Source organism: Neophocaena asiaeorientalis, unplaced genomic scaffold (genome assembly GCF_003031525.2).
Source record: "Neophocaena asiaeorientalis asiaeorientalis breed wild unplaced genomic scaffold, Neophocaena_asiaeorientalis_V1.1 scaffold138, whole genome shotgun sequence".
NCBI classification, from domain to species: domain Eukaryota; kingdom Metazoa; phylum Chordata; class Mammalia; order Artiodactyla; family Phocoenidae; genus Neophocaena; species Neophocaena asiaeorientalis.
Window position 1 is genome coordinate 5,716,243 of NW_020172632.1, and position 27,603 is coordinate 5,743,845.

Here is a 27,603-nt window from a genome sequence, read left to right on the forward strand (position 1 = left end):
AGGGACAGAGTCTGGACCAAATTTATCAGATTCCAAAAGTTTTTTCGGCTTCTCTTTTTCTCCAGTTCAGTTTCTATCTTGTTCCAAAACAGAAGGGTGTGGCTTCGGAGCTCGGTTTCCTGCCGCCTAGAGAGCAGAAGAGAGATCAACAGAGCCGGGAGGCGACGGCCGCCCCAGACCCGCAGTGGGCTGGACCCTCTGAGCCTCGGTGGGCCTGTGGGCGGGCCTATTTGCGGGCGGGGCCCTCCGTGGGCGGGGCCAGAAGGCCGGAAGTTGTTCCGCGTACCGGCACAAACTGAACGCGAATCTCTGACGCAGCGTCCTGGGGCACTGAGGGCGGCGTCCTAGTCTCTGTAACCAGAGCTCCGCATTCTCCGCGTTCTCGCTGCTGCCGCCTTCCGGGACGATGGTGGCCGGCCTGCTGCTGCGCGCCTGGCCCCGGGGCCTTGCCTTTGGCCCGGGAGCCCTCAGTCGGCTCCTAAGCACAGGCTTCGACCCGGGCCAGTACCTGCAGCTGAGCATCGTGCCCACTATGCACTACCAGGACAGTCTGCCCAGGTGAGCCCGGCCTCCCGGTCCCCGCCGTCCACGCGAGCTGGGGTTCGGCCCCAGCCTCTCTCCAATCACTCACGCCTATTCTGCTGAACCCTCTTCCACCTCTAAAGTTTTACCTGGGACGCTGCCGCATCCTCCAATCTGAAAATCCTGTGACTTTCAGGATCTCATGGTACTGGAACTTCAGAATGCCCGAATTCTCTTCCAGAATCCCTCGCTCCCCCCAGCCATTGTTGTCTCAGATTTTCTCTCCTGAACTCTTCTCGAACTCCTACAAAAAACCGACTTCCAATCAAATATCTAATTGTCCCTCACATTTCTCCCTGAAAAACGTCCAACCTGCATATCGCTAACACTACCCTTAGCCCTCCAACTAGGTTGTCTCCCCGCATTCCTGCACAGAATATGGATCGGTCAATTCCTGATACATAATAGGTACTCTCCCTCAATTTCTCCCAGCACGCCACCTTTTTCACGCCTGTTACTCATAACCCTCAGCCCCACTCCCCATGCCTCCAGTCCTCTTGTATTTTAGCACGCTATCCTCCCCCAAGCAGATTCAAGTATTCATCTTACCCTCCAAGTCCTCAGCATTCTAAGTCCAATTTTCACCTGGAAACCTTTCACCCCTACCAAACCTTCCTCAACACTCCTCCCACCCTCCTCCCTAACCCACATTACTCCCTGCAACTTCAGCCCACCCTCACAGAATTCTAGGCGGCACCCTCAGTACCCCTCCCCAAATCTTCTTATTCACATTAGATACAGAGCCCACCCAAATTCTGTGCCTCCTCACCATAGCTACGCCCCCGCCCCCTTCTAAAACACTTCTCCCAGAATCTACTTCCCCTGTGAAACACAGCTCCCATACATCTTCCTTCTCCTTCCCTCATCCAGTATTTTCTTTAATTCAGCTTCCAGTTTGCCCAGTCTTTGAACTCCCAGCCTTACTCTAAGCTGCCAGGTCTCCTCCAATATTAGAAATGTCCCTAAATTCCTTCACCCCCTAAAACCAAACTTTAACTTCTCTACCTACTCACCAGTTAGTTCCTGGTGCCAAGTTCCAAATTTGTTTCAAAGAGCCTTTTTACTTCCTTTCTCCCCCAAGCTGCCATTAGGGGTCTCCCTCCCAGTCCAGGGGCTGGAGACCCTACCCCATGAACAGAACAAAGATTGTCACAGGCATCAACCCCAACTACTAGGTTGCTATTTTTCTCTACAGCTGGGAACCCCTTAACCCATTGTCATGACTGCCCACCCCCATCCCCTCAGGAGTATCAGCTGAGGGATTCTTGTCAAATTACAGTGTGCAAACATCTAAAACAAGTTAAAATGAGATTATCTAGCCCCAATCCCACTGTTTAAATTTGGCAGGAGGATGGGGAAGAGAAAGTCTCTGTGCCTGTGAGATAAAACCTTGACCTCTTGACTATGAGCTGAGCCAGTATGTGGGGGAAAGGTGAGGAATGACAGAGCCTGTCTTCACTTGCCAAGCCCAGCAACAGATGGCCTTTAACTTTCAGACAGTCCCGGGCCCCACCCAGGTGTAAGGTCAGAGGGGTTTTCTCCATTTTAGAATTGGAAAGCTGGGAAGAATATTAATATCAAAGAATATCAAGATCATTTCCTCTAATCCACAGCACAGATATCTTGGAGCTACAAACAGTAGCGCTCATCACCCGTGTATAACTTTAAATGATGACTCCCTCCCCAGGCCTCCACCACCTCACCTGTAAGTTGGAAGTTAGATAAGATGAGATTCCTTTTATCTGAGATTCTGGAGAGGTAAAATGAATTGTCTTTCACACTCGTTTTGATGTCACACTTGGTGAAAAGCCCTGGCTTTGAAGTCTGGTAGAACTTAAGTTTCAGATTCCGGATCTGATACTCTTTCTGTATAGCTTCAGGCAATTCAGTCAACCTCTTTGAGCCCTAGTTCTTACCTGTAAGGTAGGAACAGAAAGCACAATTCATAGGGCTGTTGTGAGGCTAGAGTGAGATAAGATGCCAAAATAGGGAACTGTCCTTATTAGTTGGCATGGGAAGGACTAGTCCCTTAGTATTAAGTGGTCCAAATGGATCTCCCTTCCTCCTTGCCTCTTTCTTTTCCTATTATATCACTGCCTTTTAATCAAGTGGCTTTGGACTTGCTTTCCTCTAGGAACCTTTGCACTATCATTTGCTTGGTTTTTAGGTGTTACGTTTTTTTCTTTGCTCTTTTTCAGTGTAGTCAAATATACAAAACATAAAATTTACCATTTTAACTATTTTTAGGTGTACAGTTCAGTTAGGTTTTTTTTTAGGGTTCTATTTATACACACTGAGCAGTTAATTTCAGAATATAAAAATGCAAGTCTGAAGTAGAGAAAGGGTGGAACAACCTGACCTACACATTCACATTATTAATTTGATAACCATTTATTAATAGGGATTTGGAGACCAGTCAGTCATGTTGAGGAGCTTACTGTATAGTGGGGGAGATTTAACAGGTAAACAGTTATGATATAATGGATAAGTGGCAAGCAGCATCTCATGGTGGTTACAGTCATGAGATAGGAGTCAGATTTGATTTTTTTAAAAATTAATTAATTTATTTATTTTTGGCTGTGTTGGGTCTTCGTTGCTGCACGCGGGCTTTCTCTAGTTGTGGCGAGTGGGGGGCTACTCTTGGTTGTGGTGCGCGGGCTTCTCATTACAGTGGCTTCTCTTGTTGCGGAGCACAGGTTCTAGGCATACGAGCTTCAGTAGTTGTGGCTCGCGGGCTCTAGAGCTCAGGCTCAGTAGTTGTGTTGCATGGGCTTAGTTGCTCTGCAGCTTGTGGGATCTTCCTGGACCAGGGCTCTAACCCGTGTCCCCTGAATTGGCAGGTGGATTCTTAACCACTGCACCACCAGGGAAGTCCCAAAGCACAGAGTCTTAACTACTGAACTTCCAGGGAAGTCCCTCTGCCCATTTTTTTAAGTCAGGTTGTTTTTTTGATGTTGAATTGTATGAGCTGTTTATATATTTTGGACATTAGCCTCTTATTAGTCATATCATTTGCAAATATTTTCTCCTATTCCGTAGGTTGTCTTTTTTTTTTTTTGGATGGTTTCCTTTGCTGTGCAAAATCTTTTAAATTTGATTAGTTCCCATTTGTTTTTGTTTTGTTTTGTTTTTGCTTTTGTTTCCTTTGCCTTTAGGAAACGGATCAAAAAAAATATTACTGTGATTCATGTCAAAGAGTGTTCTGACAATGTTTTCTTTTAGGAGTTTTGTGGTTTCCAGTCTTACATTTAGCTCTTTAATCCATTTTTTAAAATTTTTATTTATTTATTTATTTATTTTTTTGCGGTATGTGGGCCTCTCACTGTGTGGCCTCTCCCATTGCAGAGCACAGGCTCCAGACGCGCAGGCTCAGTGGCCATGGCTCATGGTCCCAGCTGCTCCGCGGCATGTGGGATCTTCCCGGACTGGGGCACGAGCCCGTGTCCCCTGCTTCGGCAGGCAGACTCTCAACCACTGCGCCACCAGGGAAGCCCTTTAATCCATTTTGAGTTTATTTTTGTGTATGGTTTGATAAAATATTCTAATTTCACTCTTTTACACATAGCTGTTCCATTTTCTCTGCACCACTTAAGGAAGAGACTGTTTTTTCTCTATTGCATATTCTTGCCTCCTTTGTCATAGATTAATTGACCATAAGTGTGTGGTTTTATTTCTGGGCTCTCTCTTATGTTCCATTTATCTGTGTTTTTGTGCCAGTACCATAGTGTTTTGATTATGCTAGCTTTGTAGTATGGTCTGAAGTCAGAGAATGTGATATCTCCAGCTCTCTTCTTCTTTCTCAAGATTGTTTTGGCTATTTGGGGGTCTTTTGTGTTTCCATACAAATTTTAAAATTATTTGTTCTAGTTCTGTGAAAAATGACATTGGTATTTTGATAGGGATTGCATTGAATCTGTAGATTGCTTTGGGTAGTATGGTCATTTTAATGATATTAATTCTTCCAGTCCATTAACAAGGTATATCTTTCCATCTGTTTGTGTCATCTTCGATTTCTTTCTTCAGTGTCTTATAGGTCTTTTACCTCTTTAGTTAGATTTATTACTAGGTATTCATTTTGATGCGTTTGTGAATGGGCTTGTTTCCTTAGTTTCTCCTCCTGATAGTTCATTGTTAGCATGTAGAATGCAACAGATTTCTGTATATCAACTTTGTGTTCTGCAACTTTACTGAATTCATTGATGAGCTCTAGTAGTTTTTTAATAGTGTCTTTAGGATTTTCTATGACATAGTATCATGTCATCTGCAAACTCTGACAGTTTTGCTTCTTCCTTTTCAATTTGGATTCCTTTTATTTCTTTTTCTTGTCTGATTGTTGTGGCTACAGCTTCTAACAGCATGTTGATTAAAGGGGCAAGAGTGGAATTCCTTGTCTGGTCCCTAATCTTAGAGGAAATGCTATCAGCTTTTCATCATTGAGTATGTGTTAGCTCTGGAGTTATCATATGTGACCTTTATTATGCTGATGTGTGTTCCCTCTGTACTTACTTTGTGGAGAGTATTGTCATAAATAGATGTTGAATTTTGTCAAAAGCTTTTTCTGCATTTATTGAGGTGATCGTAAGGCTTTTATTCTTCAATTGGCTATTGTGATGAGCCATTGATTTGTGGATATTGAACCATCCTTGCGTCCCTGTGATAAATGCCACTTGATCAGGCTGCATGATCTTTTTATTGTATTGTTGGATTTGGTTTGCTAATATTTTATTGAGGATCTTTGCATCTATGTTCATTGGTGATATTGGCCTGTAATTTTCTTTTTGGTGTGGTATCTTTGTTTTTTGTATCACGATGTTGCTGGCCTCTTATAATAAGTTTGGAAGCATTACATCCTCTGCAGTTTTTTTTGGAATAGTTTGAGATGGATGGGTGTTAACTGTTCTCTACGTGTTTGGTAGAATTCACCTGTGAAGCCACCTGGTCCAGGACTTTTGTTTGTTGGGAGTTTTTAAATTACTGATTAAATTTCATTACTGTTAATTGGTCTATTCATATTTTCTATTTCTTCCTGGTTCAGTCTTGGGAGATTGTACATTCCTAGGAATTTGTCCATTCCTTCTGGGTTGTCCATTTTATTGGAATATAGTTGTTCATAGTAATCTCTTATGGTCCTTTGTATTTCTGTGGCATCAGTTGTAACTTTTCCTTTTTCATTTCTGATTTTATTAGTTTGGGCCCTCTCTCTTTTTTATTTGATGAGTCTGGCTTAAAGTTTATCAATTTTGTTTATCTTTTCAAAGAACCAGCTCTTATTTTCATTGATCTTTTCTATTTTTTTTTAGTCTATTTCATTTACTTCTGCTCTGTTCCTTATGATTTCTTTCCTTTTACTAACTTAGTGTTTTGTTCTTTCACTAGCTCCTTTAGGTGTAAGTTTACATTGGTTATTTGAGATTTTTCTTGTTTCCTTAGGTAAGCTTAGAGCATTATAAACTTCCCTCTTAGAACTGCTTTTGCTGCATCCCATGAAGTTTGAGTCATTGTGGGTTTTTTTCCTTTTGTCTCCAGGTATTTTTTGTTTCCTTTTTGATTTCTTCAGTGATCCATTCGTTGTTTAGTAGTGTATTGTTTAGGCTCCACATGTTTGTGTTTTTTGCAGTTTATTTCTTGTAGTTGATTTCTAGTCTCACAGCATTGTGGCTGGAAAAGATGCTTGATATGATTTCAGTTTTCTTAAATTTTCTGAGGCTTGTTTTATGGCCTAGCTTGTTTTGTGACCTGTCCTGAAGAATGTTCCATGTGCACTTGGAACAGTGTATTCTACTGTTTGGGATAGAATGTTTTTTATGTATCTATTAGGTTCTCTGGTCTAACGTGTAATTTAAGGCCAGTGTTTCCTTATTGATTTTTTGTCTTGATGATCTGTACATTGATGTAAGTGGGGTGTTAAACTCCCCTACTATTACTGTGTTACTGTCAATTTCTCCATTTACGTCTGTTAATATTTGCTTTATGTATTTAGGTGCTCCTATGTTGGGTGCATATATATTTAAAATTATTATACCTTCTTCTTGGATTGATCCTTTGATCATTATGTAGTGTCCTTTGTCTCTTGTAACCATCTTTGTCTTAAAGTCTATTTTGTCTAATATAAGTATTGCTACCCCGGCTTTCTTTTGATTTCCATTAGTATAGGATATCTTTTTCCATCCCCTCAAATCAGTGTGTGTCTTTAGATCTGAAATGAATCTCTTGTAGGCAGCTTATATATGGGTCTTGTTTTTGTATCCATTCAGCTACTCTGTGTCTTTGAATGGAGCATTTAGTCCATTTACACTGAAAGTAATTATTGATATGTATATTCTTTTTTTAAATATAAATTTATTGATTTATTTATTTTTGGCTGTGTTGGGCCTTCATTGCTGTGCATGGGCTTTCTCTAGTTGTGTCAAGTGATGGCTACTCTTCATTGCGGTTCGCGGGCTTCTCATTGCAGTGGCTTCTCTTGTTGTGGAGCACGGCCTCTAGGTGCACGGGCTTCAGTAGTTGTGGCATGCAGGCTCAGTAGTTGTGGCGCACGGGCTTAGTTGCTCCATGGCATGTGGGATCTTCCCGGACCAGGGCTCAAACCCGTGTCCCCTGCATTGGCAGGCGGATTCTTAACCACTGAGCCACTAGGGAAGTCCCGATATGTATATTCTTATTACCATTTTGTTCATTGTTTTGAGACTGTTTTTGTAGTTCTCTTTTGTTCCTTTATTAGTCCTTTGTTCTCTTCTCTTGTGATTTGGTGACAATCTTTAGTCTTACCTTTGGGTTCCTTTCTCTTTTTTCTGCGTGTTATCAATTATAGATTTTTGGTTTGTGGTTACCGTGAGATTTAAATATAGCCATCTGTGTATATACATGATTGTTTTTAGTTGCTGGTTTCTTAATTTCAAATGCATTTTAACAACCCTGCATTTGTACTGTCCTTCCATATCATGATGACGGTTTTTGACATCATATTTTAGATCTAATTGTTTTGTATCCCTTAACTGCTTATTGTGGCTATAGATGATTTTACCAGTTTTTTCTTTTAACCTTCCTACTAGCTTTGTATGTGATTGATCTAACTTTTTTGTACATTTGCCTTTACTGGTGAGCTTTTTCCTTTTCTAATCTTCATGTTTCTAGTCATGACCTTTTCTTTTTTGCTTAGAGAAGTCCCTTTAACATTTCTTGCAAAGCTGGTTTGGTGGTGCTGAACTCTTTTAGGTTTTGCTTGTTTGAAAAACTTTTGATCTCTCCATCAAATCTGAATGAGAGCCTTGCTGGGTAGAGTATTCTCGGTTGTAGGTTTTTCTTTTTTATCACTTTAAATATATCATGCCACTCCTTTCTGGCCTGCAGAGTCTGCTGAAAAGTCAGCTGATAACCTCATGGGAGTTCCCTTGTAAGTAACTTATTGCTTTTCCCTTGCTGCTTTTAATATTTTCTCTTTATGCTTAATTTTTACCATTTAATTACAATGTGCCTTGATGTGTTCCTCTTTGGGTTCATCCTGTATGGGACCCTTTGTGCTTCCTGGACTTGGATGTCTGTTTTCTTTCACATGTTAGGGATGTTTTCAGCTATTGTGTTTTCAAATATGTTCTCTGCCCCTTTCTCTCTCTCTTCTCCTTCTGGAATCCCTATAATGTGAATATTAGCACAGTTGATGTCCCAGAGGTCCCTTAAACCATCCTCATTTCTTTTCATTCTGTTTTCTTTTTTTTGTTCAGCATGAGTGATTTCCACTACCCTGTCTTCTAGCTCATGTGATCTGTTCCTCTGTATCATTTAGTCTCCCGTTGATTCCTTCTAGTGTATTTTTCATTTCAGTTAGTGTATTCTTCACCTCTGTTTGATTGTTCTTTATATTTTCTAAGTCTTTGTTAAAAACGTCTAACTTCTTGCTCTGTGCATCCGTTCTTCTCCTGAGTTCTATGATCGTCTCTACAGTCATTACCCTGAACTCTTTATCAGGTAGACTGCCTGTCTCCACTTCACTTAATTCTTCTTCTGGGGTTTTAGTTTGTTCCTTCATTTGGAACATGTTCCTTTGTCACTTCATTTTGCCTAACTTGCTGTTTTTATCTCTGTGTATCTGGTAGGTTGGTCATGTTTCCTAATCTTGGAGAAGTGGCCTTTTGTAAGAGATGTCCTATGTGTCCCAGTATTGCACTCCTCTTTTGTCACCAGAGCTACATGCTCTAGGGGTGCCCCTAAGGTGGACTGCGTAGGTCCTTCTCCTGTGGTAGGCTGACTACCATGGGCAGTCTGATAGGCTTGGTTGTCCCCTGGTCTGGTTGGTTGCCAGGCCCTGCCGTATGCAGAGGCTGCTGGCTGCCAGTTGGCTGGGCCGGGTCACAGGGTGGTTGGCTGCAGAGCTCTGGGGGTCCCAGGGCTAGTGCTGGCTCACTGGTGGGCAGATTCAATTCCTGGGGTCTGGCTGCAGGGCCCAGGGGGCCCAGAGGTTCCAGATCTGGTGCTGGACTGCTGGTGGATGGGGCTGGCTCCTGACACAGCTGGCTGCGGGGTCAAGGGTATCCCGAAGTTTGTATTGGCCTGCTGGTGGGTGAGACCAGGGCCCAACCAGTCCCAGGGCAGGTGCTGCTGGCCTGCTGGAGTTGAGCTGGGTCCTCCAGCTGAGGGGCTGTTGTTGCCCTGGGGCTGGTGTCCACCAGCTAGTGGGTAGGCCGGTCCTGAGGCTAGAGCAGGCTTACTGGTGGGCAGGTCAGGGATTTGAGGGCTTGCCTGCTCACTGGTGGGTGCATCTGGGTCCTGTGGTCTCTGGCGGCAGGGCCCTGGGGGTCCTGGGTCTAGTGCCTGTGCACTGGTAACATTCCTACTTTTAAAGTGTACAGTTCCATGGGGGAGGGTTCTAGGACCACAGCGTTGTGCAGCTATCACCACCATCTAATTCATCGCCTCTCCCCGTCATTGCAGTCATTCCCCATCCCCCAACACCCTTGGTAACCACCAGTCTACTTTCTGAAAAGTGACTTGTTTAAAACTGGGACTCGGGTTGGTTGGCCTCAAAGCTTAGGCTTTTCCAGCATAGCACACTGTCGCTAAACAAAGAACGAATCCACAGTTGACAGGATTATGCTCCCTTGCATACCTTCAGTTTTCTTCCTTGTTGCCTGCTTGGAAGAGCCTGTATAAGTGTCAGAGTTGATTCTGTCAGAGCAGGGGGGATCACCGATGGAGTATCCAGTCAGAAGAGGGCAGAGGAGCCAGTCTTGAGAAAACTGGCACTTTTAGGGCAAGAGGACATAATGGAGGAAAAGAGAATCAGAAGAAGATGTCAAAACCAACAGGATGGGAGAAGAGAATCTCTAACTCCATCTTCTGCATCCTTAAAGGATCTCATGGTCTGCAGTCTGATGGGGAAGAGAGACATAAATACATAAATGCCACTAAAAATGATAGAGAAGAATATAGGGTCCTGGGGTGCATAGGGGGGTAAAGGAAGGTAATCAACTAATTCATTTAACACACATTGAGTACCTATTCTATGCCAGCCCATGTGCCAGTGGAGGTGAGAAAAGGAGATTCAGAGGAAGAATCTTAATGAGTGGTGAGCTCCCCTCTCTATACATCACCATAATCATGCGAGCCAACTCTGCATTTCTTCCCAGCTCCACATTCGGTGACATCATGTTGGTAGCTTGAACTTGGCCATGGTGGGAGATTTACAGAAATTGGTAAATGCTACAAATCAGGGCTTCACCCCCTGCTCACCAGAGAGCTGGTTTACTAACCCAGCATTCCTTGGAGTGGATAACAGATGAGGATGGGGAGAAGGTGGTACGATTAGATTTGAGGGGAAAGAAACGTGTTTGATGTTGATGGCGGGTTGTGGAGGTTAGGAGGGTGTTGGTCCTTCCTAGAAGTTGGGGAGTGGCTTTCTTTGAGGAGAAATCTGAAGGCAAGTGGTATTTACAGAATAGTCAGATTTTGAGAAAGGTGAGGAGGTAGAAGAAGTTCTAGAGAAGAAGTTATAGAATATAGGGTAGTTTATTCAGAACGGAATGGGGGTTCTGCAAGATAGAGTGGAGGTGGCTTGTGAAGAATAATAGCTATGTTGTTAAACTGGATGTTGCTGAGTGGGTCGAAGGGAATGGCTGGGGACAGGGTTTGTGCCTAAGGTGGGAGGTGTCAAAAGAGGAGGGAAGCAGGAAGCTAGGAGGGAAATGAAAAGGAGATGGAAGGAGCTGTCTATAGATATCAATAGGTATCTGGGTTCTACAAATACACATTCCATATGTGCTGTATGTTTAGTGCCTACTATATGTCAGGTACCTTGTTAAGTTCTTTATATATTTATTTCATTTAATCCTCATAATGGCCCAGTGAGCTAATATTTAACACATGGAGGAAGAAGGGCTGGAGAGGTAAGAAGTTTGCCCAAGATCACCTAGATAGTAAGTGACAGAATCCTGGATGCAAACTCTGAGTTATCTGTGAGAGTCCACAGGCTGTGAACCTAACCTCTCCATATACCAGCTGTGCTGGTGATAGACTTGTGCTGGGTGGGGCTGGAACTTGACAGGATTTCAGATCTCTCTGTGAGGCAGTTCTTCTCTCCAACTTCCTGTGAGGCAGGAAATGGAGTCTGAGGGACATGAAGTAATTTGCCACCTATAACCATATCAGAGAGATTAAGTGACAGAGCTGGGACTTAAGCCTAGGTCCGATTCTAAATGTCCTTGTCTTTTCACCGTCAGTAGTTCTTATACTTTTAGATTTCACAGATCAGTAAAATTATAGGGGAAAATACTGTTATCAACATTATTTCTTTAAAAAAAAAGACCTTTAATGACTCTCACCCAAAAAGGGGGGGAGGGTGGGACAATCTCAGAATTAAGAATAGACTTTTCATGTAAGCAAATTTAGCTTTGTGAAAAGCTCACTGTATTGTCCATGTTTGTTTTATTTCCTTGTGAACCAGTAACTTCACAACTATGGCCATCTTCTGCAAGTATCAGATAATCCAGTGATATGGACTATGTTTTTATTTGACATTTACAATGAGGGTATTTTATAGAAGGCAAAAATATAGACTTGGTAAGTTTAGCATATTCATTAAGTGATCTTTGATAATTTTTATAGAAAACAGGTGACTTTGTATCCATGATAATAATTTTTTTGTAGAATCTATACTGCCTTAATTTAGTTCCATTGAGAAAATTCAGTTTGTTGTGCTAATAACTCCAAAATAAATCATCACTCTGAAAACTTACTTTACCCCACTAAAGTAAGTTCAAGCTAGAGTTAACACTCCAGAATCTTTTGAATAAGGACTGCTTTTATAAAACTGCCATTGCCTCTAATTTAGAATTGTTTAAAACGAAGGTAAATTTTCCTTAATGTCCCTACTGTATCAAAACAAAGTCTTGAGAAAGGTAAGTAGGTAACTTTGTACTTACGAGATAGCTGAGCTAGTGTTAGGGATTTTCTGCATAAGTCCATGTAGAGGACCTACAGTGTTACAGTGTTGTGAATGGTTACTCAGTGCAGCCTAAGTCCATGATGGCTGTAAATTCAGATTTATTTTTTGACATAGTATTTTGGATAAACATGCATTGAAAAATAAACTGAAGAACTACAGTGTATCTTATTAGTAAGGTCTTAAACTGTGTTTTATGGATAACTTTTCAGTTTTCCTAAATGGCTGCTATATTTAGATATTTTGAATGTATCAGTGTTAATTTTGAGTTGGCAAAGGTAACCTAACAAACTTGGATTAAGTTTTGGTACTAGGGGATATATCTTTCAATAAAATTATTAACATGAAAAAAAAAGTATGCCTCACGACATACCCCTGGTGTTTTCATTTCACTGTGGACCTGTAACTTCATCGCCATAGCTGTCATTGGGAATCCACCGGTAGAGAATGATGAGTAAGTAAGCACGGAGGAAGATTTGGTTCTTCCTCACAGGACTCCTGGTGAGCTGGGCATGGCTTGATGGTCGATCCCATGGTTGGCTGGCCCATTGGACAGACCTGTGTTTCCCTTTTGTATGATTCTCTGTCATAAAATACACTAGAAAATTTAAAAATTGAAGGTTTTTTTAATCTTGGGAGAGAAAAAGACAGTCGTTCAAACTAAGGGTAGAAATAAAATCAGTGCCAGTACAGGGTTAACACAGGTATTATAACTGTGACAGGAAACAGGAATTTTGGGGCAGACTCTGCTTCCCCATTTTGAATCTGTTAGTATGTTTACTAATTCAGCTTATGAAATTCATCATTAATACATTAAAAAGTTATTATTTTACTTAAAAAAAAAAGAGCTACCAATTATACTTAAATTCATCTATTCTCCTTTGTAAGTGGCTTCCTTTTGTTGTTTGTTTTTTTTGGAAAGAAGTTACTTATCCAGTAATTATTGGTTAGTTTGGGTTGGGAAGCTAGTTAACCTCTTCCACAGATTGTCACCCTTACACTTGACCTTACTTTCTTCCCAGGCTGCCTATTCCCAAACTTGAAGACACCATTAGGAGATACCTCAGTGCACAGAAGCCTCTCTTGGATGATGGCCAGTTCAGGTAAAAGCTGAGAACCCTGAATGGCCATGGATGGGTGGCTCAGGGGAGGCTGGCAAGTGCCGGTGAACCAAGTTTCAGGGAGTGTCTGTGATTTGATTGGGTCACCAGGCACCTAGGACCTGGTCTTTACGTTTGCAAGTTGAGGAAATAGATTTTCACTCATGAAGGGCTGACCAGGCCCTGAGGTGAGAGTCTCTTTAACTAGACTCAACAGGCAATGGTTTATAAGCCAGAATGCCAAATTTGTGCTATCTTGGTGGGTGTTACCTGGTTGGCTAGCTGGTACCAGTCATTTACAGGGGGCATGTGCTCTTGGTAGGGAGGTTCATTAAGGAGAGCATGGGGCAGACCAGAAGTTTGCTTGGTGAGCATATGTACTGGGTTGGATAGTGTGCCCTCCAAATTCATTCCCTTTTGAGAACCTCATTATGTGACCTTATTTGGAAATAGGGTAGTTGCAGATGTAATTAATTAAGATGAGGTCATACTGGAGAGAGCTGAGTCCTTAAACCAATATGATTGGTATACTTATAAGAAGAGGAGAGACACAGAGACAGCCATGTGAGGACAGAGGCAGATTAGAGTGGATTAACAAGCCAAGGAATGCCAAGGATACCTGGTAACACCAGAAGCTAAGAGGAAGTCCTGGAACGGATTCTCCACTGGAGTCTTCAGAGAGAATATGGTCTTGTCAGCACCTTGATTCTGTACTTCTAGCCTCCAGAACTGTGAGAGAATAAGTTTCTGTTGTCTTAAGCCGCCATCCAGTCTGTGGTACTTTGTTATGGCAGTCCTAGGAAACTAATTCAGTATGGAATTGGAAAATAATATTGGATATTGTTAAAAAGCGGATTCCATCAAGCTCTTGTATCCTGGTATAGTACTCTTTTTCCACAATGGGAATTTGTCGTGCAAATAACTGGCCTTCTCATTAGAATCACGGAGTCCTTCAATGGACAGTGCAGGGAAAAAAAGATGAACCATTCATAATGTAGTCCTCTGCTTTTAAATATTCTACATTAGTCACTTGAAGCTTCTATTGACATGGTAATGATGTAATAGCTACCTGTTACTACGTATTATGTTTCAAACTATCCTAAATCCTTAGCTCTTATAAATATTTAAAAAATCATGTAAGGTGGTATATTATCTCTATTTTACATATAGAGAAACTGAGACTGAGAGAGATCAAGTAACTTGTCCACGGTTATACAGTTTGAAAGTAACAGAGCTAGAATTCAAACTTAGCTCTTCTTGGCTCCAAAGCTTATATCATTTTCTCCATGCCTCCTAGATTACACATTATTTTATGAGATGTGGATTCATCTTCCTAATCAATCATTTTAAGATATCCTAGATTGATCTGTTTAGATTGATTCCTGTTCTTCTGACCAGAGGTACTTTCTGATCTCAGTCCCTGGTTCTAGGGATATGCTATTGGGGACCCAAAGTTCTGTGATGAGTTCTTGGCCATGAATCTAAAAATCATCTATTCCCCAGCCGCATAGCACAGGGAGATCAGCTCAGTGCTCTGTGACCACCTAGAGGGGTAGGATAGGGAGGGTGGGAGGGAGACGCAAGAGGGAGGAGATATGGGGATATATGTATATGTATAGCTGATTCACTTTGTTATAAAAGCAGAAACTAACACACCATTGTAAAGTAATTATACTCCAATAAAGATGTTAAAAAATAATAATAATAAATAAATAAAAATCATCTATTCCCTGCCATGGTTTGACTCTATCTTTTTTTGAACATTTCAGGAAAACGGAACAATTGTGTAAGAGTTTTGAAAATGGGATTGGAAAAGAACTGCACAAGCAGCTGGTCGCTCAGGACAAGCAGAATAAACATACGAGCTACATTTCAGGTGGGTAGGCAGGGCTGTGGGCTTGATATTTCCAGGGCCCTCTGTAATAGAAAGCAAGTCATCTTCTCTCCTGTTTTAATCTCACAGATATTTTTGGTGAGACCAGCACTGAAGTGTTATCTCATCCTCTCTTCCTGAGGTGAACATTAAGGTTGAGTGAGTTCCCCTCCACTGAGGTGCTGCCTGGAGTCCATGCTCAAGAGCAGTAGCTTGCCTGCCCTGTAGGTGGGATCAAGACAGAACCTAATCATTGGTTCTGTCTGTAAAGGATGCAGGATTTAGTCCTATGTCCGGTGTGTATCATTCTAGGTCCTTCACGGTCTGGCCCAACTGCCCGATCCAGCCTCATCTCTTACCATCCTCCCTGACACACCCATGCTTCAGCAAAACTGAACAACTCCTTCCCTCAACCCGTTAGTCTTTCATTCTTCTGTGCCTTTATCCATGTTGTTCGCCCCACCATTTTTTACCTGGCAAATTCTTCCTTTAAGACCCAGTTAGGGTGGTTACGAGAGGTTCAGGACAGGGGCTAGGCAAAATGGAAGATGGGGATCAAAAGTTACAAACTTCCAGTTATAAAATAAGTAAGTCCTGGGGATGTAATATATAACCTGGTGACTATAGTTAATAATACTGTATTGTATATTTGAAAGTTGCTGTGAATATAGATTTTAAAGCTTCTCATAAGAAAATAAATTTTCTAAGTATGTATGGTGATGGATGTCAGCTAGACTTATTGTGCTGAGCATTTTGCAGTATATACAAATATCAAATCATTATGTTGTACACTTGGAACTAATATAATGTTATATGTCAATTACATCTCAATTAAGAAAAAGAAAAAAAAAAGATCGGGTAGGATGATTTTTCTATGAAACCTTTCAGCCCTTCTTCCCATTCAGAGTTGGTTGCTTCCACCTCTGTTCCACAGCACTTCTTTTAACTCAGTTCATATTTTTAATAAGGTTATACATGCATATAGTTTAAAGAATCAAATAGTTTTCTCAGGCTTGTTAGGAGAAACAGAAATTTCCTGACCTTGCCCTAATTTCTCACTTCTCATTTTCCCCCATTCTCTAAATTACTGACTCATATTAATGCATCTTTTGTAGTTTTAGGCATTATCTATTGATGTCTCACTGTAAAAGATTAGGATTTAGCAGTCTCTTATATCCTCTCACCACATTTCCATCCCCTCATTGTCACAGTATAGTTATTTGTAATTTTCGTTTGCTCAGTACCTAGTGTTTACACTGTTATAATCATGTAAGCACTATTGTCAGCTGAATTGTGTAGCACATTGGAATTGTTTTTCCTTTCCCATATGAACTTTGTTTTCTCTGAAGTTAATAATTCTACTTTCTTTTGTTCTGCTTTCTATGTGCTTAATAATTTACCTGGGATTTTTTTTTTTAATTCTCATCTTCCTTCCTAGTCTGTCTCGAATTTGCTTTTTGCTGGTTTGTTTTACCCTCTTTTCTTTCTTCAGATGTTTCATAATCCTTCTCTGTTGTCTTAGATCTGAATGAGATATTTAAAAGTTGTGGGAAGCTCTGTAGGTGAGGGCGTGCTTGTCAGTCACAGCTTCACTGTAATGTGATCAGCTAAGCCATTTCCTCGGGGTGCCCCTAATGGTGGTGTCTTTGCGTTAGACTCCCAGGGAAGGCTTTTCTGGTAAACTGCCAAAAGGTATTTTCCTGTTTGCTGCTGTCGTAGGAGTGGGATAAGGGAAGAAGGCTTGAGCTCTCATATGTAACTTATGTCCCCCAATTTTACTTTCTCCAGTGAATAAAACTTAAGTCTCCTATTGGAGTGGGGAGGGAATCTGGGGTGTGGGGTGGGGGTTTAATTGAACAGCTCTTCAACCAGATATATCTAGGCTGCTACTTCCTGAGCCCTCTGGGGGTTCTGCTGTGTAAATCATACTGTTTCTTGGCTTTCTCTGCTGCCAGGTTAGGGGTGGCTTCCTTGAATTGGCTAGAGAGCTTTCCAATTTCTAATATTTGCTCTTTTCTCTTCTCTCATTCTCTTTGCCTTATTGGTTTCTGTCTCTTTAAAATTCTTTTACTGAACAGATCAGAGGTATAAATTCATGTCTTCTTTTGTCAAATACGTCTTGCCCCCGTTTTAATGCATTGCATTATGTTTTAATTCTATTTGTCTCCTTCATCAGAGTTCTTCTGAATTAAAGTCCATGCCCTATTCCTCTCTATATCCCCTGGGCCAGGGCCTGGCACAGCACTGATTCGCAAGGAATGAAGGGACCAACAAACGAATAATAGATAAATTCATGTCCATTAATCCTTTCCCAATACTTTATATGTAAAAACTATTTCTTTGAATCAAAGATAGGCTATATTTGATTAGGAAGTTCCTAATCCCACCAGGAACTTCCCTTGAAAACACATTTTCTGATAAGTTGCTGCCTCTGGAATTTTTACAAGCAAAACATCCACAGGAGTACAGAGGGCTAGTTGGAGTGGTTCACTCGCACTGATAGTTATTTCTAATTGCTTTTCAAGCATTTCCTAAAAGAGGGAGTGCAGTAATGTACACAGTACACAGAATGATGGTGAAGACTTTCTGCCATGTTAGGGAGACAGTCAGGTGTGAATGTTGTCCCTGAAAGGAGATGAAGCACGAGAAACCTAAGCTGATGGGGTGGGAATTAACAGCTATTCTATTTCAGCATGAATGCCAGTGAGGTATTATTGTTTTTTATTTCTGTAAGTGTCAAAAAAGGAAACGGAATGAGGAAGAAAAAGCAATTAATAAACATTAGGGAAATGTAAATCAAAACCACAATGATGGTTACCCACCAGAATGGCTCCAATCAAATAAGACTTATAGTAACAATAACAAATGCTGCTGAGGATGTGGAGAAATTGGAACCCTTGTATACTGCTGGTGGTAACGGTTCAGCCACTTTGTTTTTTTTTTTAATTTATTTATTTATTTATTTTTGGCTGCGTTGGGTTTTTGTTGCTGCGTGCAGGCCTTTTCTAGTTGCAGCGAGCGGGGGCTACTCTTCATTGTGGTGCACGTGCTTCTCATTGCGGTGGCTTCGCTTGTTGTGGAGCACGGGCTCTAGGCACGCGGGCTTCAGTAGTTGTGGCTTGCGGGCTCTAGAGCACAGGCTCAGTAGTTGTGACGCACAGGCTTAGTTGCTCCACGGCATGTGGGATCTTCCCGGCCCAGGGCTCGAACCCGTGTCCCCTGCATTGGCAGGCGGATTCTTAACCACTGTGCCACCAGGGAAGCCCTGGTTCAGCCACTTTGTAAGGCACCCTGGCAGTTCCTCAAAAGGTTAAACATAGAGTTCAGTCCAAGATGGCAGAGTAGAAGGACCTCCTCCCACAAATACATCAGAAATATATCTACATGTTCCAGTTCTCACAGAACATCTACTGAAAGCTTGCAGAAGACCTCATACAACCAAAGCTGCAAGAAAGATCCTCATGTAACTGGGTAGGACGAAGGGAAAAGGGAGAAGAGGATGTGGGACAGGACCTGTGCTCCTGGGAGGGAGCGGTGAAAGAGGACAGCTTCCCTCACCCTGAGAACATCCTTCACTGGCTGGGAGGTCCACCAGGACAGATAGGGAGCTTCAGAGGCTGGAGAGGAGAGTGTGGGAGCTGGCTTGCTGCCCTGCGGGGTAGAGATACACCAACATAGATGGTTCTGGCCATGTTGCCACATTTCTGAGCCCAAGACGCATGCCTGCTGGTGTGTGCAGTGACTGGGTGGTGAAACTCAGGTTTCAGAGGACAGACCCAGGGAGAGGACATGGTTTGGCTGTGGGGAGACATCCCAAAGAGCCTGGAGTGTGACCCAGGCTGCAACTGGGGGTGCACACAGGATGGAGCATGGGTCTGCCATAGGAGCCCCATTGTCAACACACAAGGGGAGGGGGGTGGGCCTGCCATAGCAGCCTCATTGTCAGCATGCTCACAGCAGGGTGTGACTCCAATCACCACAGATGCTGTGAACTTTGTGGGTGGCACACATGAAGGCGGGCCTGAAATCTGAGCTTATTGCTGGCGATTCCACTGCAGGTGCTGGGTTGCAGCTTTGGCAGGTTGCTGCTCTGGCAGATTTTGGGTTCAGGACTGCACGTGCCTGCCTGGGGGCTGTCTGAGCTGATTACCAGCAGTCCCACTGTGGGTGCAGGGAGGTGGCCCCAGTGAGTTCTCACTATGGTGGATTTGGGACCAGAACCATGCATGCCTGAAGGCCATCTGGGTCAATTGTAGACGGGCTCAGGGAACACGACTCCAGTGGGTTTATGGAGCAACCACTTTGTGAGTGCGCCTGCACGCTTAAGGGACCTCAGGTTACCAGAGCCCCCAAGCAAAGGTGTCCCTCAAGGGCAGTGCCAGGCAATAGTGGTCTTTGTGGGTGCTCACACCAGGTGGCAGGCAGCATCACAGAATCGCACGTCCTGGCAGACAGTTCCTGGGGAGAAACATGCAGCAGCTCCTTTCCCAGAGGGAGTGCTCCAGTCCCGCCTACTTCACACCACAGCTTAGAACCAGATCTGGGGACTTCTACTACAACAGTGGGGGAGCAGACCCTTCCCCTTTGCAGGGCTATGACATCCACAAAGCAAAGAGGAGGCCCCACCCAACATCCAGTGTGGGCTCTGGTCACCACAACACCAAACACACCCCCTATCAAGGGTACAAGGGCCACCCTAAGGAAAGAGATGGCAAGCATGCATACCCAAAACAGCCCTCACATGAGAAATTTTGGATTCAAGCAGGCTACACAGGGACACTCCCACATAAAAACAGCCCTTCAAGACCACAGTAGATAACTTTCTCCTAAATTCACAGTCAGAGAAATATAAGAAAAATGAAAAAGCAGAGGAATTACTCCCAATTAAAAGAATAAGAGAAATCCCCTGAAAGAACAATGAAACAGATGACCTCTCCAGTCTACCAGACCACAAGTTCTAAAAGGAAGTAATAAAAATGCTGAAGGAATTAAGAAAAGCTATTGTTAGAAATTCAGATCATTGTAACAAGGAACTAGAAACTACAAAGAGGAGCCAATCAAAATTACACCATTCAATTGCCAAGATGAAAACAAAGCCAAAGGCAATAAATAGCAAACTAAATAATGCAGAAGAATGAATAAGTGATCTGGAAGATAGAATAGTGGAAATCACTCAAATCAGAACAGCAGACAAAGACAAATAAAAAAAAGTGAAAGCAACATACGAGATCTATGGGATAACCTAAAGCATGCCAATCTGCACATAATAGGAATCCTAGAAGCAGAAGAAAGAGAAAAGGGGATCGAAAATGTACTTGAAAAAATTATGGCTGAAAACTTCCCAGACCTAAAGAAGGAAACAGATTTCCAGGCACAGGAAGCACAGAGGGTCCCAAACAAGATGAACCCAAACAGACCTACTCTAAGATGTATCATAATTAAAATGCCAAAAGTTAAAGAGAGAATTCTAAAAGTAGCAAGAGAAAAACAAATAGGCAGTTACAAGGGAACCCCCATAAGGCTATCAGCTGATTTCTCTACAGAAATTTTGCAGGCCGGAAGGGAGTGGCAAGATATATTCAAAGTCCTGAAAGGGAAAAACCTGCAACCTAGGATACTCTACTCAGCAAGGTTATCATTTAGAATAGAAGGAGAGAGAAAGAATTTCTCAGACAAGCAAAAACTAAAGGAATACAGGAATACTAAACCTATCTTAAACTAAATATTGAAAGGTCTTCTCTAAATGGAAAAGAAGCAAGAATCTATAGGAAAGAGAAAACAGTAGAAGAGGTAAGTATATAAAAGGATTAAAGCTCACTGAAATAAGTCAGTACATAGGTTTAAAATTTTTTTTAATTGTATGAAAGTGATTATAACTACAGTGTTCAGCAAAAGAATAAACATGAAGATGTAAAATGAGACATCAAATCACAAAATGTGGGGGAGGGGAGTAAGAAAATGTAGATCTTTTAGAATGTGTTTGAGCTTATATGACTACCAGTCTAAAGCAAGTAGATTTAGTGATGGGTTAACATACTTGAAAATCAGAGTAACCACAAATCAAAATCATATTTAAAAGATTCACAAAAAAAACAAAAAGAAAAAAGGTACTCAAGCATAATACAAAAGAAAACCATCAAACCACAAAAGGAAAAACAAAAAGAAGAAACAAAGAAGATATACAAAATCAACTGAAAAACAAGGTTTAAAGTGACAATAAATACATACTTATCAATAATTACTTTAAATGTCAATGGACAAAAGGCTCTGATCAAAAGACGTAGAGTGGCAGACTGAATAATAAGACAAGAACCTACAATATGCTGCCTACAGTAGACCCACTTTAGGGCAAAGAACACATATGGATTGAAAGTGGATGGAAAAAATATTTCATGCAAGTGGAAATGACAAGAAAGCAGGGATAGCAATACTTAAATCAGACAAAATAGACTTTAAAACAAGGTCATAAAGAAAGATAAAGAAGGACACTGTATAATGATAAAAGGATCAATACAAGAAGAGGATATTACATTCGTTATCCTATATGCTGTCAATATAGGAGCACCTAAATACATAAAACAAATACTAACAGACATAAAGGGAGAATTGATGGGAATACAATAATAGTAGGAGACTTTTAACACCCCACTGACGTCAATGGACAGATCTTCCAGACAGAAGAAACTATTAGAACTGATAAACGAATTCAGTAAGGTAGAAGGATACAAGATTAACATAGAGAAATCAGTTGCATTTCTTTACACTAACAATGAAATATCAGGAAGACAAAGTAAAAAAACAATCCCTTTTAAAATTGTGTCCAAAAAAAGTGAAATACCTAGGAATAAACCTGACCGAAGAGATGAAAGACTTATATGCTGAGAACTGTAAAAACATTGATAAAGGAAATTGAAGGTGATTCAAAGAAATGAAAAGAAATACCATGCTCTTGGATTAGAAGAATTAATATAGTTAAAATGGCCATACTACCCAAAGCAATCTACAGATTTAACATGATCTGTATCAGATTACCCATGACATTTTTCACAGAACTAGAACAAATAATCCTAAAATTTACATGGAACCACAAAAGACCCAGAATTGCCAAAGTAATCCTGAGGAAAAAGAGCACAGCTAGAGGCATAATCTTCCCAGACTTCAGGCAATACTACAAAGGTACAGTAATGTAAACAGCATGGTATTGGCACAAAAACAGACATATGGATCAGTGGAACAGAATAGAGAGCCCAGAAATAAATCTACACACCTACAGTCAATTAATCTACAACAGAGTAGGCAAGAATATACAATGGAGAAAAGACAGCCTCTTCAATAAGTGGTGCTGGGAAAACTGGACAGCTACATGTAAAAGAATGAAATTAGAACATTCTAACACCATATACAAAAATAAGCTCAAAATGGATTAAAGACCTAAATGTAAGACCAGATACTATAAAATTCCTAGAGGAAAGCATAGGAAGAACATTCTTTGACATAAACCACAGCAATATTTTTTTAGATCTGTCTCCTAGAGTAATGGAAATAAAAGCAAAAATAAATGATTGGGACCTAATTAAACTTAAAAGCTTTTGCACAGCAAAGGAAACCATAAACAGAATGAGAAGATAACCTGCAGAATGGGAGAAAATTTTTGCAAATGATGTGACCAACAAGGGATTAGTCTCCAAAATTTACAAAGAGCTCATACAGTTCAGTATCAAAAAACAAACAACCCAATCAAAAAATGGTCAGAATGGGACTTCCCTGGTGGCACAGTGGTTAAGAGTCTGCCTGCCAATGCAGGGGACACGGGTTCGATCCCTGGTCTGGGAAGATCCTACATGCTGTGGAGCAGCTGGGCCCGTGTGCCACAACTAGTGAAGCCCACGTGCTTAGAGCCCATGCTCTGCAACAAGAGAAGCCACCGCAACGAGAAGCCCGCGCACCGCAACGAAGAGTAGCCCTGCTCAGTGCAACTAGAGGAAGCCCGCGCGCAGCAGCGAAGACCCAACGCAGCCAAAAATAAATTTATAAATAAATAAATAAATTGTATATCTTAAAAAAAAAAAAGGGGGCAGAAGACCTAAATAGACATTTCTCCAAAGAAGATATACAGGTGGCCAACAGACACATGAAAAGATGCTCAACATTGCTAATTATTAGAAAAATACAAATCAAAACTACAATGAGGTATTACCTCACACCAGTCAAAATAGTCATCATCAAAAAGTCTACAAATAAATGCTGGAGATAGTGTGGAGAAAAGGGACTGTTGGTGGGAATGTAAATAGGTGCAATATGGAGAACAGTATGGAGGTTCCTTAAAAAACTAAAAATAGAGTTACCATATGATCCAGCAATCCCACTCCTGGGCATATATCTGGAGAAAACTCTAATTCGAAAAGAGACATGCTCCCCAATGTTCATAGCTGCACTATTTACAGTAGCCAAGACGTGGAAGCAACCTAAATGTCCATAGACAGATGAATGGATAAAGAAGATGTGGTATATATATACGATGGAATATTACTCAGCCATTAAAAAATGAAATAATGCCATTTGCAGCAACATGGATGGGCCTAGAGATTATCATATAAACTGAAGTAAGTGAGACAAAGACAGCCATCATATATCACTTATGTGTGGAATCTAAAATATGATACAGATGAACTTATTTCCAAAACATGTTTGAAACAGACTCACAGACATAGAAAACAAACTTATGGTTGCCAAAGGGGGAAAGGTTGGCATGGGGGAGGGATAAATTAGGAGTTTGGAATTAACAGAGACACACTAATATATCTAAAATAGATAAACAACAAGGACTTACTGTATAGCACAGGGAACTATATTCAGTATCTTGTAATAATCTATAATAGAAAAGAATCTGAAAAAGGCTAGGTATATGTATATGTATAACTGAATCACTTTGCTGTACACCTGAAACTAACACAACATTGTAAATCAAGTGTACTTCAATAAAAAAAGAAAAAATTAATAAAAAATCAAACAATTTCAGTCAAAAAAAGGGGGGTTAAACATAGACTTACCGTATGACCTAGCAATTCCACTCCTAGCTATATCCCCCAAGAGAACTGAGAACATATGTCCACATGAAAATTTGTACATACCAGCATTATTCAAAATAACCAGTAAGTGGAAACAACCCAAATGTCCATCTACAAATGAATGGATAAACAAAATGTGGTACATTATTGGAACATTATTTAGCAATAAAAAGAAATGAAGACTGATATATGCTATAGCATGGATGAATGTCAAAACATTATTGTAAGTGATAGAAGTCAGATGCAAAAGACCACATATTATATGATCCCATTTACCATTTATGAATTATTGCAGAGGAAAAAAATAATCAGAAAATTCCATCCTCTGGAGGTTAATGTCACTTCTTCTGAATATGCTTGATTTTTTTTTTCTTTCTCAAATTTTATCTTTAGGAACTGCATTAACTCTTTATCGTTCTTTTTTAATTTTTATTTTTTAGGTCCCTGGTTTGATATGTACTTAACTGCTCGAGACCCAATTGTCCTGAACTTTAATCCATTTATGTCATTCAACCCTGACCCAAAGTCCGAGTACAACGACCAGCTCACCCGGGCAACCAACATGACTGTCTCTGCCGTCCGGTTTCTGAAGACACTTCGGGCTGACCTTTTGGAACCAGAAGTGTTCCACTTGAACCCTGCCAAAAGTGACACTGATACCTTCAAGAGACTCATACGCTTTGTGCCTTCCTCTCTGTCCTGGTATGGCGCCTACTTGGTCAATGCATATCCCCTGGATATGTCCCAGTATTTTCGGCTTTTCAATTCCACTCGTTTACCCAAACCCAGTCGAGATGAACTCTTCACTGATGACAAGGCCAGACACCTCCTGGTCCTAAGAAAAGGACACTTCTATGTCTTTGATGTCCTGGATCAAGATGGGAACATTGTGAGTGCCTCAGAAATCCAGGCTCATCTGAAGTACATTCTCTCAGACAGTAGCCTGGCCCCCGAGTTTCCACTGTCATATCTGACCAGTGAGAACCGGGACATCTGGGCAGAGCTCAGACAGAAGCTGGTGAGTGGTGGCAACGAGGAGACCCTGAGGAAAGTGGACTCTGCTGTATTCTGTCTCTGCCTAGATGACTTCCCCATTAAGGACCTTGTCCACTTGTCCCACAACATGCTGCACGGTGACGGCACAAACCGCTGGTTTGATAAATCCTTTAACCTCATTATAGCCAAGGATGGCACTGCTGCTATCCACTTTGAGCATGCTTGGGGCGATGGTGTTGCAGTGCTCAGGTTTTTTAATGAAGTGTTTAAAGACAGCACTCAGGCCCCTGCCATCACTCCACGGAGCCAGCCAGCTAACACTGACTCTTCTGTCGCCGTACGAAAACTCAACTTCAAGCTGAACGATGCTTTAAAGACTGGCATTAGCGCTGCTAAGGAAAAATTTGATGCCACCATGAAAACCCTCACCATTGACTACATCCAGTTTCAGAGAGGAGGCAAAGAATTCCTGAAGAAGCAGAAGCTGAGCCCTGACTCGGTGGCTCAGCTGGCCTTCCAGATGGCCCTCCTGCAACAGTACGGGCAGACAGTGGCCACCTATGAGTCCTGTAGCACTGCAGCATTCAAGCACGGCCGCACCGAGACCATCCGCCCGGCCTCCATCTTCACAAAGAGGTGCTCTGAGGCCTTTGTCAGGGAGCCCTCCAAGCACAGCGCTGGAGAGCTTCAGCAGATGATAGCCAAGTGCTCCACGTACCACAACCAGCTGACCAAAGAAGCAGCGATGGGTGAGACAGGGTTTGGGGAGCATGCCCTTAGGTCTTGTTGCCCTCAGCACTGGGGTAAGCCTCAGCTCTATCCTACCCCACATCTGATTTCCACCTCTTCACTAGGTTTAATCCACCTGCCAACTGATTATTATTTTTTTCTACCTTAGCAGTCCAAACAGCCAGACTAGCCATTAGGGTTCAGAATATTCTCTCCTCTTAAGCAGGGATGGGGAAATGCATCCAACATCGTCCTCATTTAAGGTCACTTTCAGCCATGTTACATACTCTCTTCCTATTATTTATTGGTCATCAGACTCACTTTTGACAACGTAGGATTTCTAAGCCCACGGCCCCTCTTACTTCACTTCAGTTGAAGTGTATTGGTTGCCTGTAAATAGGCCATCTCAGAAGCTCTTCCCAACCTAAGTGTCATCTTTCTTTGCCTCTTCATAGTAAAATTCGAGACCTAGAAAGGACCTGGAGGATCACACAGTCCAGTTCCTTCATGTAGCCAAAGTCCTGGAACTGAAAGGGACCTCCAAGACATTGTAGTCTCATCCTTCTCCAATTTTATAAGTATGAAACTGAGACCACTGGCTCAGGGTCACACAGCAAATTATCAGGAAAGCAGAGATTAGAACCCTGGTCAAATACCCCTTCCATTTTGTTCCACTGACTCAGTCTTGTCTTTTACACTTGATTTGGACTTTGGCTTTTACCTTAGTTTTTGAGTCCATAGTGTGTTCTCCACGTACTTTTCTTGACTGTTTGACTAAACTGATTCAATTTCAAAATTTTAAAAATCATGTTCATTTTAGGCTGATTTTTAGCTCAGCTGTTCACAGCTTTTTAAAAAGGAATATTCTAGAATGAACTGAGCCAGAGGTTAGCAAGCCGGAGGTGTGCATGCAGAGATAAACAAACCCTTCTTCCACTCTCAAGGATGCTGTGAAGGTGCTCCTACCATGGGTCGGAGGTTTTACCAAGTGAGGTCCCTTTCAGTTCTGAGATTCTTAGACTCTGGTTTTCCATTTTGTCTCTGACAGGCCAGGGCTTTGATCGACACTTGTTTGCTCTGCGGTACCTGGGAGCAGCCAAAGGGATTGACCTGCCCGAGCTATACCTGGACCCTGCATATAGGCAGATAAACCACAACATCCTGTCCACGAGCACGTTGAGCAGCCCAGCAGTGAACATTGGCGGCTTTGCCCCCGTGGTCCCTGATGGTTTTGGCATTGCGTATGCTGTTCATGACAACTGGATAGGCTGCAACGTCTCTGCCTACCAAGGCCGCAATGCCCACGAATTTCTCCAGTGTGTGGAGAAGGCCTTAGAAGGCATGTTTGATGCCTTAGAAGGCAAAGCCATCAAATCTTAACTTCTGGGTGGATGAAAAGCCTCTATTCCTTCATCAACATGAAAATTGGGGCCTCTGTAACCAGTAGGCACTGTTCTGTGACTAATTGTGAGGTGCCTGAGCACCAGTGCTATAAGGTTTGAGCTTTAAAACCGTGGTTTTAAAGCTAAACATGTAATTTCCAAGTGGAACTACATCACAACTAAAGATAATGTGAGATTTCAATTTTAAGGACATTTGATCAGGAGGTAAGACTTAGAAAATAACTCAGGTGTATTTATTGTTGAAGCAGAAATAAAATGCAATTCATGCTTAGAGGTGGTTCCTCTTAGGTTTTGGGTTTTTTTGTTTTTAATTGTTTAACCTCGTTGCCTAATCCCCACAAAGAACTTTCCAGTAGTAAGTTCAGGTGATAGTAAGTTCATATTGGCTCCTGGCTCTTCGGGTGATGGTAGGAAATGC

General features: G+C 41.7%; 1 protein-coding gene across 1 annotated transcript; it reads left to right on the forward strand.

Moving 5' to 3' along the window:
• The first annotated feature begins 292 nt into the window (after nucleotides 1-292).
• On the forward strand, nucleotides 293-27,472 carry CPT2 (carnitine palmitoyltransferase 2). The gene is made up of 5 exons (XM_024739257.1): nucleotides 293-558; nucleotides 13,039-13,119; nucleotides 14,886-14,992; nucleotides 24,498-25,802; nucleotides 26,831-27,472. Exons 1-5 carry the CDS (start codon nucleotides 407-409, stop codon nucleotides 27,160-27,162), a joined length of 1,977 nt encoding a protein of 658 aa, XP_024595025.1. The 5' UTR covers nucleotides 293-406; the 3' UTR covers nucleotides 27,163-27,472.
• Nucleotides 27,473-27,603: the final 131 nt, after the last annotated feature.